The sequence below is a fragment of the Pan troglodytes genome, chromosome 7, assembly GCF_028858775.2.
Source record: "Pan troglodytes isolate AG18354 chromosome 7, NHGRI_mPanTro3-v2.0_pri, whole genome shotgun sequence".
NCBI lineage: Eukaryota > Metazoa > Chordata > Mammalia > Primates > Hominidae > Pan > Pan troglodytes.
The window spans coordinates 30418353-30436007 of record NC_072405.2 but is presented as its reverse complement, the minus strand read 5'-3'; the positions used below and the strand labels follow the sequence as shown (position 1 = coordinate 30436007).

Here is a 17655-nt window from a genome sequence, read left to right as displayed (position 1 = left end):
CTCCTGCCTCTGCCTTTTCACAACTTCAGCCCACGCCAGACCAAACCTTTTCTTCATTTCCCCTCAGCCTCGCTGAATCATGGTAGGAATTTTTTTTTTTTTTTTTTTTTTTTTTTTGCTAAGTGGCCGGGCACAGTGGCTCACACCTGTAATCCCAACACTTTGGTAGGCTGACACAGATGGATCACTTGAGGTCAGGGAGTTCGAGACCAGCCTGACCAACATGGCAAAACCCCATCTCTACTAAAAATACAAAAAACTAGCCGGGCATGTTGGCAGATGCCTGTAATCTCAGATACTTAGGAGGCTGAGGCAGGAGAATCGCTTGAACCCCGGAGGCAAAGGTTGCAGTGAGCCGAGCTCCAGCCTGGGTGATAGACTTCGTCTCAAAAAAAAAAAAAAAAAAAAAAGAACTTTGGCCAGGCACGGTGGCTCACACCTTTAACCCCAGTGCTTTGGGAGGCTGAGGCAGGAAGATCTCTTGAAGGCAAGAGTTTGAAGCCAGCCTGGGCAACATAGTGAGACCCTGTGTCTACAGGGAAAAAAAAAAGGCCAGGCAAGGTGGTGCACACCTGTAAATCCCAGCTATTCAGGAGGCTGAGGCAGGAGGATGGCTTGAGCCCAGGAGGTTGAGGCTGCAGTGAGCCATGCTTAGGCCACTGCACTCCAGTCTGGGTGAGAGAGCAAGACCCTCTCTCAAAAGAAAAAAGAAAAGAAAGAGGAAAAAAAGAATTTTACTGAAATTTAAGCAAAAATCAAAGGAAATGAACAAATAAAATATATCAAGTGTTCTACAGTAGAGATTTCTGATTCTGAGCAAGGAAACACTTGCACAGGCTCCCCTTCTAAGGGCCAAGATAACCTCCAAGGCCCCTTTCCCAGCCCCCTCCCTGCCTCTCTTGGCTGCCCTCCTTTCTGGGCCCTGGAGGGTGGTAGGAATCCTTGTACCCTCTGAGGACAAATACCTCACAAATGATGGAACCAAACCCTTTTGTTTCAGTTCACTTCTCTCAGTGTCTAAGGGACCCACTGGCCCATATCCAGTCAGCCGGGCAATGACGTTTGGCTATTTGCCCCCATTATTTAGCCTAGTAGTTTTCAACCCTGGGCACACATTAGGGTCACCTGGGTTTTTTTTTTTTTTTTCCCTCAGACAGGGTCTTGCTCTGTCACCCAGGCTGGAGTGGAATGGTGTGATCCTGGCTCACTGCAGCCTTGACCTCCCAGGCTCAAGTGACAAGTGATTCTCCTGCCTCAGCCTCCCAAGTAGCTGGAACCACAGGCGCATTTTTAAGCTTTTAGTAGAGATGGGGTTCTCGCTGTGTTGCCAAGGCTGGTCTTGAACTGCTGTCCTCAAGTGATCCTCCCGCCTCAGCCTCCCAAGGTACTAGGATTATAGGCGTGAGCCACCATGCACAACCACCTGGAGAGCTTTAGCTCTGGGCACACCCCCAGCAACAATTTAACTGGTGATGGGGCACTGGGCATTGGGATTTTAAAAAGCCACCCAGTGATCAACACGAGTTGAGAGCCAACATCTGGCTCCTTTTCCTCCACGTTCTCAGCCTGCCCTCCAGCAGTCTCTTGGGGACCCCCCTCAGAGGATCCCCCACCCCTCCACACACATCTGAGGACAAAGGGTTTATTTATGTGTTAACTTTTCTTTTTCCCTGAGAACACACCTGTGAAATTTATTTTTTTATTTTTTTTTTAGACAGGGTCTTACTCTATTGCCCAGGCTGGAGTGCAGTGGTGCAATCAGCTCACTGCAGCCTTGAACTTAAAGACAAGGTTTTAAATATCAGGCCTACTTTATGACTAAAACAGGCATACAACACGCAGCATAAACACACCCAAATGAGACTTGCACACAGATGCTCCCACGTGGTCCATTCCCTCATGGTGTCTCCGGGGTAGGCAGGCTCTCGGCTGCAGGTCAGCCCAGCAGAAGTGGCACGGCTCCGCCAAGAGTCTGGCTCCTGGCAGGCGCTGAGGATCAGCAGATCTGCACTGCCAGAGCCTGTCTGTTTACCGCCCACCCCACCTCCCTGCTGCAGCGCTAGAAAAAGAATTTGTCTTCCTTGGGGAGGAAGATGGGCCCGAATTAGCAGTGGAGTCCTGGGCAGAAGGAGGGGAAACTTGGCCAAGAACAGAGCCACGGTGTCCACGCAATCACACCATTTATTGCTGTGCTGTCCGGGGAAGACACCGTGCAAACGCCAAAGTGCACTGAGGACAGGGGAGGGTCTGTGACTCCCAAACCCTCGAATATTTTATGAATCTTAAGAGTCCAGACGCAGTTCATCCACAGAGATCTGCGCCCCGTCCACACCAACACCCACGTTTGTGCACCCACATGTGCACGGTGCTCTTCAGAGTGGCGAGGTCCTCCCCCGCGGGGAGGAATGTGGGAGAGGCAGAGGTCACTGAGTTTCCTCCTGTTTCGTGTCACCTCTTGGCAACCTGTGCCTGGCTTCTAGAAGCGGCATGGGCAAGAAAAGGAAGCAAAAGAGGCTCTGGCCTGCTCCTCCTTGCCCAGGAGCAAAGCCAGCAACTGTGTAGTCCCGCTGTGAGGTAATGCCTGGCGCCGCCCGTGTATTCCTGCAGGTCAAGACAGATTCGGGCCGGGTGGGGTGGCAGCCCAGCCACAGAGGGCATGCAGGGAGAACACCACCAGGAATGGCTGCCTGGGCCGCAGCCACTTCCCGCCAGGCTCAGGGGCCTGGAGTCAGGGGGCGTCCTGCCCTTATCTGTCCCCTGACCTCCCTGGCTCCCCAGAAGGGTCTTCTATCAAGAACACTGGGCCCTGGGCAGAAGGGAGGGCAAGGCCCGGCCTCCCCTGGTCTCTGACCTCTGCCCAGGTGCCGTGGACCTGCTGAGACGGGTTCAGAAGGCGCCAGAGAGGAACCACCTGGACCTGAGCCTGGCTCCTGGGCCCGCTCCCCTCCTGGCTGCAGCTGCACCAAGGTTCTCATTAGCAGCGGCCCCCGCCTGGGTGCGGAACATGCTTTGGGCATTTGCCATGAGGCGGCTGGGAGTTTTGCAACAGTTTCCAGGGGAGCAGAGCAGGAAGAGGGGCTTCCCCGACGATCCCATTCACTGCTCCTTCTCCATGGGCCAAGCCATGTAGGCAGGGGACAAAATGTCAGGTCTCAGCAGCTCCCATGGTACCTAATGTGACACAGACAAGGCTCCAGGCCCCATCTCACTGGCCTGGGCTCCTGACCAGTCTCGGAGCCATCAGCTCACTCCCCATCTTGACCCTGGAGTTGAGTCACAGGCTTGGCCCTGGCCACAAATGGCCAGTACAGAAGGGGCCAGGCACACAGCACATGAGGGTCTGGGGTCTGGGTGCTCACCTGGCTGTCACCCAAGCTCCTCCAAGAAGGCCCCAAGGACCTTGCTGCCTGGAAAGCCATCTGTTTGGCTCCTTGGCACCTGGCATGCCCATTCCCTGAAACCCAGTCTGGTGTGGTCAACATGCCGCAGTCTCCTTGAGTGAGCCCGGGAGCAGAAGCCCCATCCCAGGAGGGGAGTGTGGCGGCAGTGCCAGGCAGGAGGCAGCTCTGGGGCAGAGGTGTGGACAGGAGTCTCCCACCGCCCTGGTCCTGGCTCAGACCTGCCCTTCCGGGGCTGGGGAGACGTTCTGGCGAGGATCATGTGGGGGAAACTTGACGAAGGCAATGGCAGCCAGCTCCTTGCAGAACTCCTCCAGCACCACCACGCCCTGGAGGAGGGTCTGGTGGTCCAGCCTGAGGGGAGATGGCAGAGGGGGCATGGCTGGGTGGGGGCAGGACTGTGCCCAGCATGACAGCCCAGCATCCACGAGGCTTGACCCTGTGACCAGCCACCTCTCCTCCAGAGGCGCTTTCCACCCTCCCACCCCAAGGCTTCACCTGGCACCCTTGGTACTCACTGCTCCCCAGGAGCCTGGCCCGTCAACTGCTTGCGCACCAGGAGCAGCTTGCCTGGGAACTGGGGTACCCTCTGGATTCTCTGCATCAAGTCCCCGATCACCTACAGCGGGAATCACAGGGGACTCAGATGGGGCCAGCAACACCAGTGAGTCCCCTGGCCCTGCCACACCATGCAGAGCATGGGAGACTGTGCTTTCCCTGGCACTGGCAAGGGTGCCCACCCCTCCAGCCCCCAACCACCTGCCCCGTTCCCTTTCCCTGCTGTCCCCTCCACCTCACTAGGCACACTCCCTTGGGCCGAGGCGTCCTCACCCTCACCAACACGGAGAATAGGCTCCTGCAGCCGGGGGCCAGGCTGATGTACGGATCCAGCAGGTACTCATGAATATGGGGGTGGGGGAAGAGGGCAAGCCGGGACAGGACCGAGGTCACCTGCAGGTTCAGGCTGTATGGCTGTAGGAACATGGTGGACAGAGCCGAGGGCTGGCAGGGCTGGTGAGCATTTTTGCACTCCCCCAGCAAGGTGCCTGGCCACTGTGAACGTGTGTGGGGGTGGGAGGCTCACGTGATGTGTGTGTGTGTCATGGATTCCATGGGGCTGAGGGCCAGAACGTGTTAGGACGTGTGGAGCAGGGGTGAGACGGGGCTTCCCACCTGGGGAAAGGACAGGGGTGGCACCAAAGAACCGAAGCAGAGGCAACCCTGTGGCCAACCTCTGCTCTTGAAGGACCCCAGAGGCACCAGCCTGGAGTTCTCCTGGCCCAGGCCCACTAGCTACCTGATCCAGAATCCGGGACATGCGGTCAAACAGCACTCGGAGGAAGTGGCCCTCGAAGAAAGGTCGCTCGGGCTCATGGGGGTCCAAAGGTGTGGGGGTCAGAGGCCAGCCCCAGGAGGCGACGCGGGAGCTGCACTCCTGGAACTGAGACAGGCGGGAAAGTAGAGGCAGCGGGCCTGGGGACTGGGAACCAGCAGACAGGGCCCCACGCAGGAGGGATGGGCTGGGGTCCTCGGGCAGATGAGAGAGGGGGAACCCAGAGCTTATGACCCAGCTGTTCTGAAGGACAGGAAGTAGGAGCTGGTAGCAGGAGCCACTCACCAGGCCATAAGCATCGTGGACGTATGTGTCATAGCCTGTCTCCTCCAGGAAGGCAGAGGTCTTGGCTTCCTCGGGGACCAGGCACAGGAAACTGAGAGATAGAAGCCGGTGTGGAGGCGCTCCCGGCTCACCCTGCTCTCCCCTGCTTGTGGGACCCTATCTCCCTCCCTGACTGGACCCCAGGGCTGTGGCCAAAGAAAGAGTAAAACTCAGGCCAGGCACGGTGGCTCATGTCTGTAATCCCAGCACTTTGGGAGGCTGAGGTGGGCGAATCACCTGAGGTCAGGAGTTCGAGACCAGACTGGCCAACATGGGGAAACCCAGTCTCTACTAAAACTATAAAAATTAGCTGGGTGTGGTGGTGCATGTCTGTAATCCCAGGTACTCGGGAGGCTGAGGCACAGGAATCGCTTGGATCCGGAACCCGGGAGGTGGAGGTTGCAGTGAGCCGAGATTGTACAACTGCACTCCATCCTGGGTGACGGAGCAAGACTCTATCTCAAAAAATAAAATAAAATAAAATAAAACTCAAGTGGTTCAGACTGCCTAACTTGCTCCCCACCTGTTGACGATCTCGGTCACTGCTGTTTTGCCATCGTAACTGGTAGCAGGAGCTAGGCGAGGCTTTGCGCGAGGTTGAAAGCCGGAATCCAGGAAGCTGTCGGTGAAGTAGGGGTCTTCCTCCAGGTCTCTGTGGCCAGGGCAGAGCAGCGCGGCACCAGTGAATGAATGGACAGAGTGAGCGTGCGAGTGCTAAGGGCTGGGCTGAGTCCAAAGGGCGCCGGTTTCACTTACAGGGTGTCCTCATAGCTCTCAGGCTCTGGTGAGCCCCAGGCCACGTAAGGGCGGCCCTCAAGGTTGCGCAGGACCAGGCTGCGGATGATCCCCTCGTGGGGCTTCTGCAGCAGCTCCTCAAACAGCCGGAGTGTGGTGATGCTGATCTGGAGCAGGAAGGGGGTCGGCAGGATAGCCCCTTCCCCACCCAGCTCCCAGGGGTGCCTTGGCATGGCTAACCCAGATAAGAAAAGGCCTCTGAGGCAGAGTCACCTCCCTTGGCTGGATGCTAAGGTGGCAGGTTTTGGGGGTAGTTGGGGGGTGTGGGCCTAGGAATCAAGAAGTCTGGGTGGTCCCTGGTATGTGACTAATTTGATGTGCAATTTCAGGCAAGCCAATTCGCTTCTCTGTGCCTTACTTTCCATGTCTGAGAAATGGGAGTATCAACCTCGCCTACCTCACGAAGTAGTAGGTGTTAGCCTTCCAGCGAGCCAAGTGTGCAAAATATAAAATACTGTAAAAAATAAGCTGGGCACAGTGGCTCATGCCTGCAGTCCCAGCACTTTAGGAGGCTGAGGTGAGAGGATCGCTTGAGGCCAGGAGTTGGAGACTGCAGTGAGTTATGATCACACCTCTGCACTCCAGGGCCTGGGTGATACAGCAATACCCTGTCTCTTTAAAGAAAAAAAAAAAAAAGTATATGATCACAGAAAATTAGTGTGTGACAAAAGTGGCTCGGCAGTGTTTTGCAGTTCAGTGTCTCAAAGGTGGAGTCAGCTGGGAACACTAATGAAATGGGAAGAGTGTTCAGGAAATCCCTCTGGCAGGGGTGGTGAGAGGAACAGAGATGGAGGTCCCCCACTGTACCTCATCAGAGAGGTGGTCACAATGCCCGATGAGATGAGCATACAGGGTGTGGGGGTTGTTCCCGGGGGCTTCAGGCTGCTGGTCTGTGCCCAGGAGGAAAGCCACGGCCTCCCGCAGCAGCGCAGGGGAGCGAAGCTGGCGCAGCATGGCTGTGAGGAGGGCGGTGGAGGTCAAGATGCTCTGCTCGGACCTACGGGAAGAGGGCACCGGGCCCGGTGTGTGCAGACAGCACGTGAGTGCGGGTGGCAGAACCCTTCCTGCTTGCCTCGCATGTTTGGCTGGTATGTCTGTGGTCACTTGCCCATCCCTGCTGAGGTCCTGCAGGGACGGGTAGGAGGCCTTCGTTTAGCCCACGTAGCTCAGAGCCACGTGCACATCATGGGGCAGGCCTGGCAAACATCACCCAATGGGGTCCACAAATGGGATTCTGGTCAAGAAGGTGTCTGGCCTTAGGGACAGGACGAGGCTGGGTGGGGTAGGTGGTTTACTGTAGACCACAGTCATGCCTGAGGGAACTAGACACTTACACGTGCAGGAGCTGGGGCTGCAGGGTCTCCACGAAGAAGTTCTCAGCCACGGCCTTCGCCAAGGCGTCCGCAACCACCTGGGTGCCAGAGAGCGCCAACGTGTTTTGCCCTCATCACAATTCCAGCTGAGAAATAACCGTGTCCTTGCGTGGCGCCTGATGCCACAGGAGAGGGTCCCGGCCCGCCTGGGGCCCCGCTTAGCTCCTGGACCCCATGTTTCCATGTCCCTGCTCCACTTGGTCCTCGAGATGGAGATGGTACAGGGAACAGCGTGAGAGCCCGGCCTCCGCCCGCCCCTGCTCACCGTGTGTGCCTCTGTGACGAGGTGGTCGCAGTAATCAAACCAGCCCAAGAAGGCAGCCAAGGCCTCCTTGCCAGGGAAGGAAGCCTCATCAGACGGGGCACTGGGTAACCTGAAGGAAGAGGGGAGTGAAGTCTCAGAGAGTGGAGGAGGAGCTTCAAGGTCTTCCTCAATGTCTCCTGAAACTGGGCCCTTCCCCTCTCCTGTGGAACCTCTGTGGCTGGGAATCAGTTATCTTGGGGGTTTTATGGACAGAGGCAGCAAAAGCAGTACTTCCCTGGAGGGCAAGAAGGCCCCTGGGGATCAGCTGCAGCCTTGGGGAGAGGGTGGCCAGCAGGGGTCCCTAGCAACGTGGAACCCCAGGGGAGCTGGCCACCAAAGACAGGCAGGGCTGCCAGCAACTGAAGATGCTGGCCAGCCTTCCCGGGCTGGGCACCCACCTCCAGCTGATGCCCTCTAAGGCGGCAATGTCTGCGGGGTCCAGGAAGACAGGCATGGACCGGTACAGCTGGCAAAGGTGCCGGACGATCGCAGGGCAGCAGGCGCTGCTCTGTACCAGGTAGGTGGCAGCTGCTGGGGAGGCCATGCTCACCAGGAGCAGCAGGTTCTCCTGGGCCTTCAAGGCCACCCGACTCTTCTAGGGGATGAGGATACAACTTCAGGGACATGCATGTGAGCCCTCAAATCACCCCCCGGCCGTCGACCCACCCTTCCCCCACCCCCACCCCCTCCATCTCTGCTGCCAGCACCTTGCTCTGGCACAGCCCAAGCAGGGAGGTAATCAGGTTGCTCTCTGTGGTCCCACCGTCCAGCTCCTCGGTCTCAGCAGGCATGTGGCTGTTCAAGGCCTGGGCCCCAAAGGACTCCCCGTCCAGCTGGGGCCTGGCAGGAGCACCATCGTGGGAGCAGTCCTTGTCCCCGTGGCTGGTTGTGTCCTTAGGCAGGGCAGTGGGTTCTCCGCATGCCTTCTTCCTACCTACAATCTTTTTACCCTGCAAAGAGGGTGAGATGAGGCCAGGCCTGGTGGGGACCACTTCCCAGGGTCCCCCACTGGGACCGCAGGGTGGGCTGCCAGCAGGGCGTCGGCCTGGAGCTGGAGGGGAAGCTGCCTGCGTGCCTCCCGGGTACCTGATCTCTGCTTCTGCCTCCTCAGGAGGGCAGAGGGGGCTTGCCCTGGGGTTCCGGGCCCTCCCGCTCCTGTTCCCGATCGGAGTGCTCACTTCCAGGATGTAGGCGAGCAGCTCTGGGTCCTGCTGGATCTTGGAGCAGAGGACGGTGGTGAACTGCACCTCCTCCTTTTCTGTAACGGATCCGGAAGCAGTCCCACCAAGTCGGAGGAGTTTCTGGAAGAGCACCAGGACAGAACCAGAGGGGAGAGGGGTGGCAGGGGAGAGAGGGGGCCTCATGCCCAGACACCCCTTGGCTTCCGGGCCCCTCACCTGCACAGGCCTGTGGACGCTGAGGTAATGCAGCAGGGGGTGCTGCACCTGCGCCAGAACCTTGCTGAAGAACTGGAACACCTGCTGCCGCATGCCTGGGGGGTACTGAGGCCAGGGACAGAGCGCCTGTCAGAGCCGTGTCCTCTGCCTGCCGCATGCCTGGCGGGTACTGAGGCCAGGGACAGAGCACCTGTCAGAGCTGTGTCCCCTGCCTGCCGCATGCCTGGGGGGTACTGAGGCCAGGGACAGAGCGCTTGTCAGAGCCGTGTCCCCTGCCTGCCGCATGCCTGGGGGGTACTGAGGCCAGGGACAGAGCGCCTGTCAGAGCTGTGTCCCCCACCTGGAACACTGCACCCCCAGAGAGCCCCAGGCTCAACTCCTCCCTCAGTTCCGGCTCAGAGGGCCCGTTCTCACAGGCCTGCTTCCCTTGCCACGTTGTTCGAAACTGGCCTTCCTGGCACTCACAACCCCTTTTCCTGCATCACTGTGCTCCATGACTGGGTCATTATTGACCCATCACAGGATGGTCCTGCCTCTCCCACTAGGATTCTTGTCGAGTTTTCTTTCCTTTTTTTAAGAGACAGTGTCTTGCTCTGCCTCCTAGGCAGGAGTGCGGTCTCACGGTAACAGTTCACTGCAGCCTCCATCTCCTGGGCTCAAGCAATCCACCCACCTCGGCCTCCCACGTAGCTGGGGCTACAGGCGCGCATCACCATGCCTGGCTCTTGTCAGTATGAATCCCTGCTGTGTCCCCAGCATCTAGAGCAGAGCCTGGCACATGGCAGGCCCATCTTTGTGGAGTGAACTGGGAACAGGAGCGCTGGGATGGTGGAGTGTTCTAAGTGAGACAGCCACAGTGCCCGTCCTGTTTGCTCCTCTCGCCCGAACTGCCACTTTCAGTGTCAGGACTGGGAAGAGCATAGGCAGAAAGGCCTGGAATCCAGGGAGCCCCAGGCTGCCCACTGCCCACCTCAGCCTGGCCCAGCACTCAGAGGGTCTCCCACCTCGGCCTGGCCCAGCGCACAGAGGGCCTCCCACCTCAGCCTTGCCCAGCGTGCAGAGAGTCTCCAGGATCTTGTGCTGCAGCAGGTACTCCAGGCAGGGCCCTGCCTCACCCGCGGCCGCCTGCTGCTGCTCTTCATACACCAGGATATCCAGCATCTGCTTCAGCCGCCAGGGAATGTCTGTCTTCTTGGCGGGGGTGCTTTCATCTAATGATGTTTGGGAAACAAGGGTGAGTAGGGTAAAGAGGGGCACCCTGGCTTGAAAACTTCACCCTCTCCTGCCAAAGCCCAGAAAGGGGAGGTCCTGTCTGGAAGAGGTGGGGGAAGAGAGCTGCTGGCAATGGGGAAATGGAAGTTTACAGTGAATGCTTCAATATTTAAGAAGACAAAAGTCCTTCCAGGCTCAGGACACAGTCCTCTGAGAACGCATGCATGCCCAGCCCTTTATCAGGGGGCAGCAGCATCGGTTTCCTTCAAACCCTAGGATGGGTACAGAGACAGGGACACATGGTCCTGGGCCCACAGAAGGCTGCTGTCAGCTCTGGGCCTGAGTGGACACTGTGGGCTCAGGGCTCTTGTCACATAACTTAGAAGCTGTAATTCCAGCAGCTGCCTGAGAGAGAACCTCCTGAGGCCTCCCCCACTGACACTCAGAGAAGGCAAGCCTCTGTTTTTCACAAAGCAGAAAAAAACATCTGTGCCACCACCTTCAGGTCTGACCCAGTCCTGCTCCCTGTACCAACGCCCTGACGGGGAAGCTACTTAGTGGGGGCTTTTGCAGTCAAGAGTCTCAGTGTGTGTTTTAAAGAAAGTTCTGGTGCTTCAGGACTAGACTTGGAGCACCCCCTAGCTTTCCTTTAAGGAACAGGAGCTTGAGTAGGGCGGCCTGCCCCACGTACTTCCAACCCTTCTGGTCTAGGGACCATTCTGGAAATGAAAGGGCTGGATGGGGGAAGCCCCAGGTGAATTTCAGCCAGTTCTGATCTGATCTTACTCAGCTGGTGGACTGAGGCTCTCCTTCAAGAGATCTTTAACCTGAAGAGATGGTTCAGAACCAGGGGTGCGCTTTTCCCCCCCAGGGAACATGAGGCAATGTCTGGAGACCTTCCTGGTTGTCCCAATTCGGGGGTGGGGTGTGCTACTGGCACCTAGTGGGTAGAGGCCAGAATTACTGCTGCACATCCCACACCGCCCAGGACAGCCCCGCGCAGGGAAGGCTCCAGGTCCAATGCCAACTGTGCCAAGATTGAGAAACCTGGTCTAGCAGAACCCTCAGAGGGTCCCGCAGATTTCTGAATTTCCTGGGCTGGCCCGGGCTGGAAAGAAAGCCTGTAGGAAAGGTGTGGGCTGGGATCAAGCCCCAGTCTGAACTCCAGGAAGGGAAAAGTGAGGGATGCAGGATATGGTTACCTGGCCACCAGTCCGTATCCACCCATGGCAGCCTCATGACTGCAGAGCAGCCACTCAGATGCCATCCCCTCAGTGAGCGGTCCTGATGGGACCAGGTGCCAAGGCTTTGGCTCTTTGGGGTGTCAGCTTGGAGAGAGGGACCCAGGCATGTTACGCACCTTGGTTTTCATTCTCCTCCTACCCCAGATCTCTACAAGGACAATGCCCCTAAGCTGGCTCAGGGGAAAGGGGAATTTATTAAACTCTTTTCTTTTGATCATTAAACCCTAGGCACAAGCACCTGGGGCCTGAAGGTCTGGAGCTGGAAGCTGGGGGAAGTGCAGCCACCTCTTCCTTGCAGAGTCAGGCCAGTGAGACCCCCAACCAGGCTACTCCTTCCTCACACAGCCTCTTTCTAAAAGGTCAGAGTGGGACCAGCAGCTAAATCATCAGGAGTGGAGTGGCCCAGGGCTCTGGGTCTTCTGTCTGTCTGGTTCTCTGTCTCCGTGAACTCGGCTCCGATTCTGAACGACTGGGCAGGTTACCTTTCCCAGGACACCTGAATGGTGACACTCTGCACACTCCTTCCTCCCCGCTCCCTCCAGGGTCCCTGGGCTGGGGAGGGCCAGGCCGCACCTGTGCTCTCGATGTAGTAGTGCGTGATGCCCTTCCAGTGCTCCACGAAGGCCTGCAGCAGGTCAATGCTGGGCTCGCGCTGCAGAGAGGGCAGACACACAACCTCGGTGGGGGCCACAAAGGCCAGGGAGCCCCTGCCCGCATGGGAACAGACATTCTGAGTGTCAGGTTCATGCTAGGCCTCCTCATGAGGAGGCACCCTGCTCCCTGGCTTTCAAAGGGAGGAATAACACATTTCCTCCAGGACACACTGTCATCTTGCCAAGGATCTCCTGACAGGCACTTCTCCCAAGATACCCCTCCCTCCTGGAAATGCTGTTTTCTTGCTGTATGTCACAATCCTGTCCTGTCTCTGTCCTGGAGGTGCTAAGAATGTTGCTGGGGGAAACAGACACAGATTATTTCAACACAGCATGGTTACGCTACAGTAGAAGCACATAGAGGAACACGGGAGCGCAGTCCCCCAAAGAAAAGCAAAATGATACAGATCGAAAATGTGGCAAAGGCCAGGTGCAGTGGCTCACGCCTGTAAGCCCAACACTTTGTGAGGCAAAGGTGGGCAGACGGCTCGAGTCCAGGAGTTTAAACCAGCCTCGGCAACATGATGACACTCTGTCTCTATAAACAATTTAAAAACTAGCAGGACGTGGTGGTGTGTGCCTATAGTCCCAGCTACTTGGGAGGCTGGGGTGCGAGGATCACCTGAGCCCAGGGAGGTCAAGGCTTCAGTGAACTGTGATCGCACCGCTGCACTCCAGCCTAGGTGACAAGGTGAGACCCTATCTCAAAAAAAAAAAAAAAAAAAAAGACAAAGCTTTCCCATTCCTCTCAATCTGAGAGTCTACGAAAATCTGTTCAAGACCACCACAGGCTCTGTTCAGCCTGATGGGTAGGTAACATTAGCATGATATTAACAACCTGCCTTCCTTATAACATGCTTACATGCTTTCATCTTGTGTCCAAAGCCTGAGCCTGCACAACCCCAACTCCTTAGCCAGTGCTGCTCTCGTTTCCTCCTCTACTGGCTCCTTCTATCAAGCCTTGGAAAATTCTGGTTCTGCTCTGGGCAAGCCCCTAAACTCCCCCTTTTCCATGAGTGCTCTCTCCATCTCTACACCATGGTTGATACTGGCCTTGCACTGAGAACAATCACTTTCCCTGAAAACTTAACAACAACAACAACAACAACAACAACACCATTCCTTCGCTTTTCTTGCAGAGTAAATGTTTTCAGGAAAAAAAGAATTCTAATCATCCCTCCCCACAGCTGTGCATTTCTGCCTCTAGGTCTTTGCTGGGGCCACTCCTCTGCCCAAGGTGCTCTGTATCCCACTAACTATCTGGATCGTGAAAGTCTCCAGTGAGGTTCAGTCCCCAGCAGCTCCACCAAGCCCTCTCCAGTGTCCCTGCCTGCCCACACCTCTCTGACCTCACACTTTACTGCACCACAGAGCTGAGTAGCCACTCATGAAATCATTTGTTCATTCTAAGTGCCCACTATGTACAAGACACTATGCTAGATGCCACAAGCAACATGAGGATGACTAACACCTAGTCCTCAAGAAATGTGTCATGGAGAAGACGATATAAAACCGCATTGAATAACGAAGCTACAGGGAAGTAGTGTGAGGCCGCAGGAGAGGTGGAAAGTAGTGACCTCTCAGAAAAACAGGGGTAACTTCTAACAGGCTGGAACAGGGAAGGCTTTACCAAGATCACATCTCAACTAAAACTTGAAGAACCAGGTCAATATCAACAAGAGAAGGAAGACAGTCCCTGCAGAAGGAACTCTGCAGCAAAGTGTGCCTGGGGAAGGGGTGGGCTGGCAAGACTTCGGAGTCTCTAATGCCAAGCCAAGAAGTCTCAGTCATTTTTTGCAGGCAGCAGGGAGCAGGTCAATGACAACTTTTTTTTTTTTCTTTTGAGACAGAGTCTCAAAAAAAAAAAAAAAAAAGAGTCTCACCGTCACCCAGGCTAGAGTGCAGTGGCACCATCTCAGCTCACTGTAACCTCCGCTTCCTGGGTTCAAGTGATTCTCCTGCCTCCCAAGTTGCTGGGATTACAGACGTGTGCCACCACGCCTGGCTGATTTTTGTATTTTTAGTAGAGACGGGGTTTCACCATGTTGGCCAGGCTGGTCTCAAACTCCTGACCTCAAGTGGTCCGCCCACCTGGGCCTCATGCTGGGATTACAGGCATGAGCCACCACACCCGGCCATTGGCACCTTCTGAGCAGTGTTTTCGGAAGACTCATCTGGCAGTTGGCCTTGGGAGAGGAGGTAAAGGCAGGAAGAATATGCTTAGAAGGCCACTGCAACATGGGGAGGGAGGGATGACATTCACAGAACTGGAAACTCCCCTCGGTCCGCAGGGCATCTTGTCTTCTTTCAAAGCTAGTTGGTAGGGGCTGCAACCCTTCTCAAAAGTAGCACCACCCACAGTTATTCCAAATATTCCATCCCTGTGCAGTGACCGCATCTCACTACATTCTATGTGACAGTGCCTGCTGTGCTGAGCAGTCATCTCTTCTGCTAGACGATGAGCTCCCTGAGAGCCAGGGTTCTGTGTTTTACAGCTAGCCTGCCCTCAATGGGCTCAGCACATAGTGAATACCCATGAATATTTACCAGATATCTCAGGAAACTCCTGGAGACATTCTTTCCCTAGTTCCTTGTTTTAGAAAGTCCTCTGGCCCTTCACCAGCCCTACAATTATCTCATAATTTCTGTGATGGGGTCTCCTTTAGCCTCAAAATTGGCTTATAGTCTTTGAAAACCTTGAGCTGGGCTTTAACCAAAAAGAATACTCCAGTACGGCAGGAGACACGGGAGAGGCAGGTTAACCAGCACAGGCCATTAGAGAGCTGGTGACACAGGTGTGTGATCTTTACCTGACTCCACCACCAGCTATGATAACTCCAAACCAAAGGCACTAGACCCAACAATTTCTCTTTAAAGATATTATTAGTGGCCAGACATGGTGGTGGCTCACACCTGTAATCCTAGCACTTTGGGAGGCCAAGGCAGGTGGATCACTTAAGGTCAGGAGTTCGAGACCAGCCTGGCCAACATGGCGAAACCTCATCTCTACTAAAATTACAAATATTAGCTGGGCGTGGTGGCACAGCCCTGTAGTCCCAGCTACTCAGGTGGCTGAGGCAGGAGAACCAATTGAGGTGGAGACTGCAGTCAGCTGAGATCGCCCCACTGCACTCCAGCCCGGGTGACAGTGGAAGACTCCATCTTAAAAAAAAAAAAAAAAAAAGGCTGTAATGATTCCTAATCTGTTAGATCAGAAGAGGGCGGGGAGGAGCAGTCTTCCTACTCAATGAGTAATCAGTTGACTTACTAGGATCACACTTGGTGACCAAGGCTTGGGAAAGACCTAGACTGGCGACCTGAGGGTAGAGCACAAAAGAGGAATTCCCGTCTCCCTGTAGGGCCAACCACACCGCCCGGACATAGCCTATATGGTCAATACTAAAGGGCCCGGAAGATCACCTGCCTAAAAAGATCTCCCTCCACTGCCAAAATCTCCTGCCACTGATGCCTGTACTTCCGTCATTGGAAGCCTTAGAATTTGACTCCTAGCCGGGTGCGGTGGCTCATGCCTGTCATCCCACCACTTTGGGAGGCTAAGGATCGCTTGAGGCCAGGAGTTCAAGACCAGCCTGGGCAACATGTTGAAACCCTGTCTCTACAAAAAATACAAAAATCAGCCTGGCGTGGTGCCGCATGCCTGTAGTCCCAGCTACTCAGGAGGCTGAGGTGGGAGGATTGCTTGAGCCCAGGAGGTGGAGGCTGCAATGAGCGGAGATCGCACCACTGTCGTCTAGCCTGGGCTCAGAAATAAATAAATAAATAATAAAAAGAAAAGAAAAAGAAAGAAATTCACTCCTCAGGACTGAGGAACTGTCTGGCCTGTCTCACCTCCTGTAAATGGAGTGTTCCCCAGAGGTATGAATTGGTTTATCAGATCACTTTTGAAGATCACAGCTGTTTTGACTGGGGATGGGGGAAGGGGAGGAAAAATCATTTTGGAACCCTCTCTACCTGGATGCCCCAAGGCCCTGGCCCTGGGTCAACAGCAGGGCTGGGAAGGTGGAGGAAGTCATAGTTTCTGACTTTCTTCCCAACTTTGCCTAAGGCAAACGTCTTTCAACAGGAGCTCCCATGAGGGTTGGGGAGGAGGTGGTGGGGAGGAAGGAGGGTGAAACCCAAGACTCTCTCTCCTAAGAAAATCCGATACTCAACTCATCAATTGGGGGAAGATTTATACTAGGAGGCAGAAGTATTGCTGACTTTACAGACAGCTTCTTGGCAGGGTTACTTTCAACAGCGGGCACCCCCCCACCCTACCGGGAATACCCCCACCCTTCCTACACAGCGCTACATCTTGCTGAACGAACCCTAGTAGTAGGCTGCCTGCCAGCCCGCAGCCCCAACAAAAAATGGCAAAAACACAAACTCTGACGGCACGTGAAACATCAATGGACTCTCCTCCCCGCACAGGGCCACCCAGGCCCCACCACGGAAGGCCTGTCCCTAACTCAAAGTCAATTTGGCTTGTGAGGGGTCACAGCCACGCTGGAAACATCTGCACCCAATAGAAGGCGATTTCCCCGGCTGGGGGCCCACCAGCCTGCCCCGGGTCTTTACCCTTCGTGGGGACTTGGACCGGCAGGGCCTGCACTTCCCACGTCCCGGGGTGACGGGAAGGGCGTCCTGCACCCCAACAAGGTCCTGGAGTTGTCTGGGAGATCAGACCGAGGGGAAGGGACGGCGATTTTTTCAAGCCCAGGCAAGGCGGTGGGGTGGAGCGGAGGAAGGAGGCAGGCCCACCGGGACTGGGGGGAGGCGGCCTAGGGCCCCGGGGGGCAGGAAACACCCCAAGCGGTGACAGGGAGCGTCCCGGCGGAGGCGAGTTCAGGAATTGGGAGACACTCCGGGGCCAGGACGCACAGACAGGAAGCGACGCGGGAGCAGGCCGGGGAGGTGGGGCGGTCGGGAGGAGTCTGGGAGCGGGACTGGGAAGAGCGAGGGGAAGCGGGGCGCGGCCGGGGAGGCCGAGGAAGGGGCGCCGCGGCCCGGGGGTCCCTGCCCGAGGGGGCCCGCGCCCGCCCGCCCTCCTGCGGGCCGCGCCCGGCTCCGCGCCCGCCCAGCCCGGCCTAGGCCCGCGACTCCCGGCGGCCCGGCCCGGCCCTGCCGGCCTCACCGCCCCCACGGCTTCCTGCAGCAGCGCCCCGAGCCGGCTCAGCATGATGGCGCCCGGCCCCCGGCTCCCGGGCGAAAGCGGCGGCGGCAGCGCTCTAGGCGGAGGAGGCAGCCCCGTGGCCCCGGCGGCCCCGGCGCGACGAGGGAGGCGGGGCCCGGCCGCTCCGCCCCTTCCCGGCCCAGCTGCGTGGCGCTGGCTAACCCCGGCTGGGGGCGCCCCGTCGGGCTGGGAACCGCCAGCGGTGGGCCCTGAGAGTTGGCTGGGAGGTGTTTTTTTTTTTTTTTTCTTTCCTTTCTTCCGAGACAGGGTCTCGCTTGGTCGCCCAGGCTGGAGTGTAGTGGCGCGATCTCTGCTCATTGCAGCCTCCAACTCCTAGACTCATGCGATCCTCCAACCCCGGCCTCCAGAGTAGCTGGGTCCACAGGCGCGCGCCACCACGCCTGGCCAATTGTTTTTTTTTTTTTTTTCTGGGAGGGGAGGTCTCACTG

The 17655-nt window shown here is 56.7% G+C and overlaps 1 protein-coding gene across 10 annotated transcripts; it reads right to left on the bottom strand.

Annotated features, from left to right (window-relative positions):
* Positions 1-2163: 2163 nt before the first annotated feature.
* Positions 2164-17336, bottom strand: FHIP2B (FHF complex subunit HOOK interacting protein 2B). Of its 10 annotated transcripts, XR_010159430.1 has the most exons (19): positions 17168-17323; positions 16612-16705; positions 11954-12032; positions 9963-10135; positions 8925-9029; positions 8706-8828; positions 8235-8477; positions 7926-8122; positions 7489-7597; positions 7185-7261; positions 6658-6847; positions 5812-5957; positions 5579-5707; positions 5017-5107; positions 4696-4839; positions 4230-4370; positions 3917-4017; positions 3360-3752; positions 2164-2601 (listed from the first exon to the last, which is right to left on the bottom strand). XR_010159430.1 is itself a non-coding variant. In XM_063816909.1 (18 exons), exons 4-18 carry the CDS (start codon positions 10083-10085, stop codon positions 3614-3616), a joined length of 2058 nt encoding a protein of 685 aa, XP_063672979.1. In that variant the 5' UTR covers positions 10086-10135; positions 11954-12032; positions 16612-16705; positions 17168-17336; the 3' UTR covers positions 2164-3613. The 10 variants fall into 10 exon arrangements, 7 of the variants coding, with proteins under 7 accessions (XP_063672979.1, XP_063672982.1, XP_016814689.2 ...); XR_002937675.3 differs by lacking the exon at positions 16612-16705 and having other exon boundaries at positions 17168-17329; XR_002937676.3 differs by lacking the exon at positions 16612-16705 and having other exon boundaries at positions 7926-8119; positions 17168-17322.
* Positions 17337-17655: the final 319 nt, after the last annotated feature.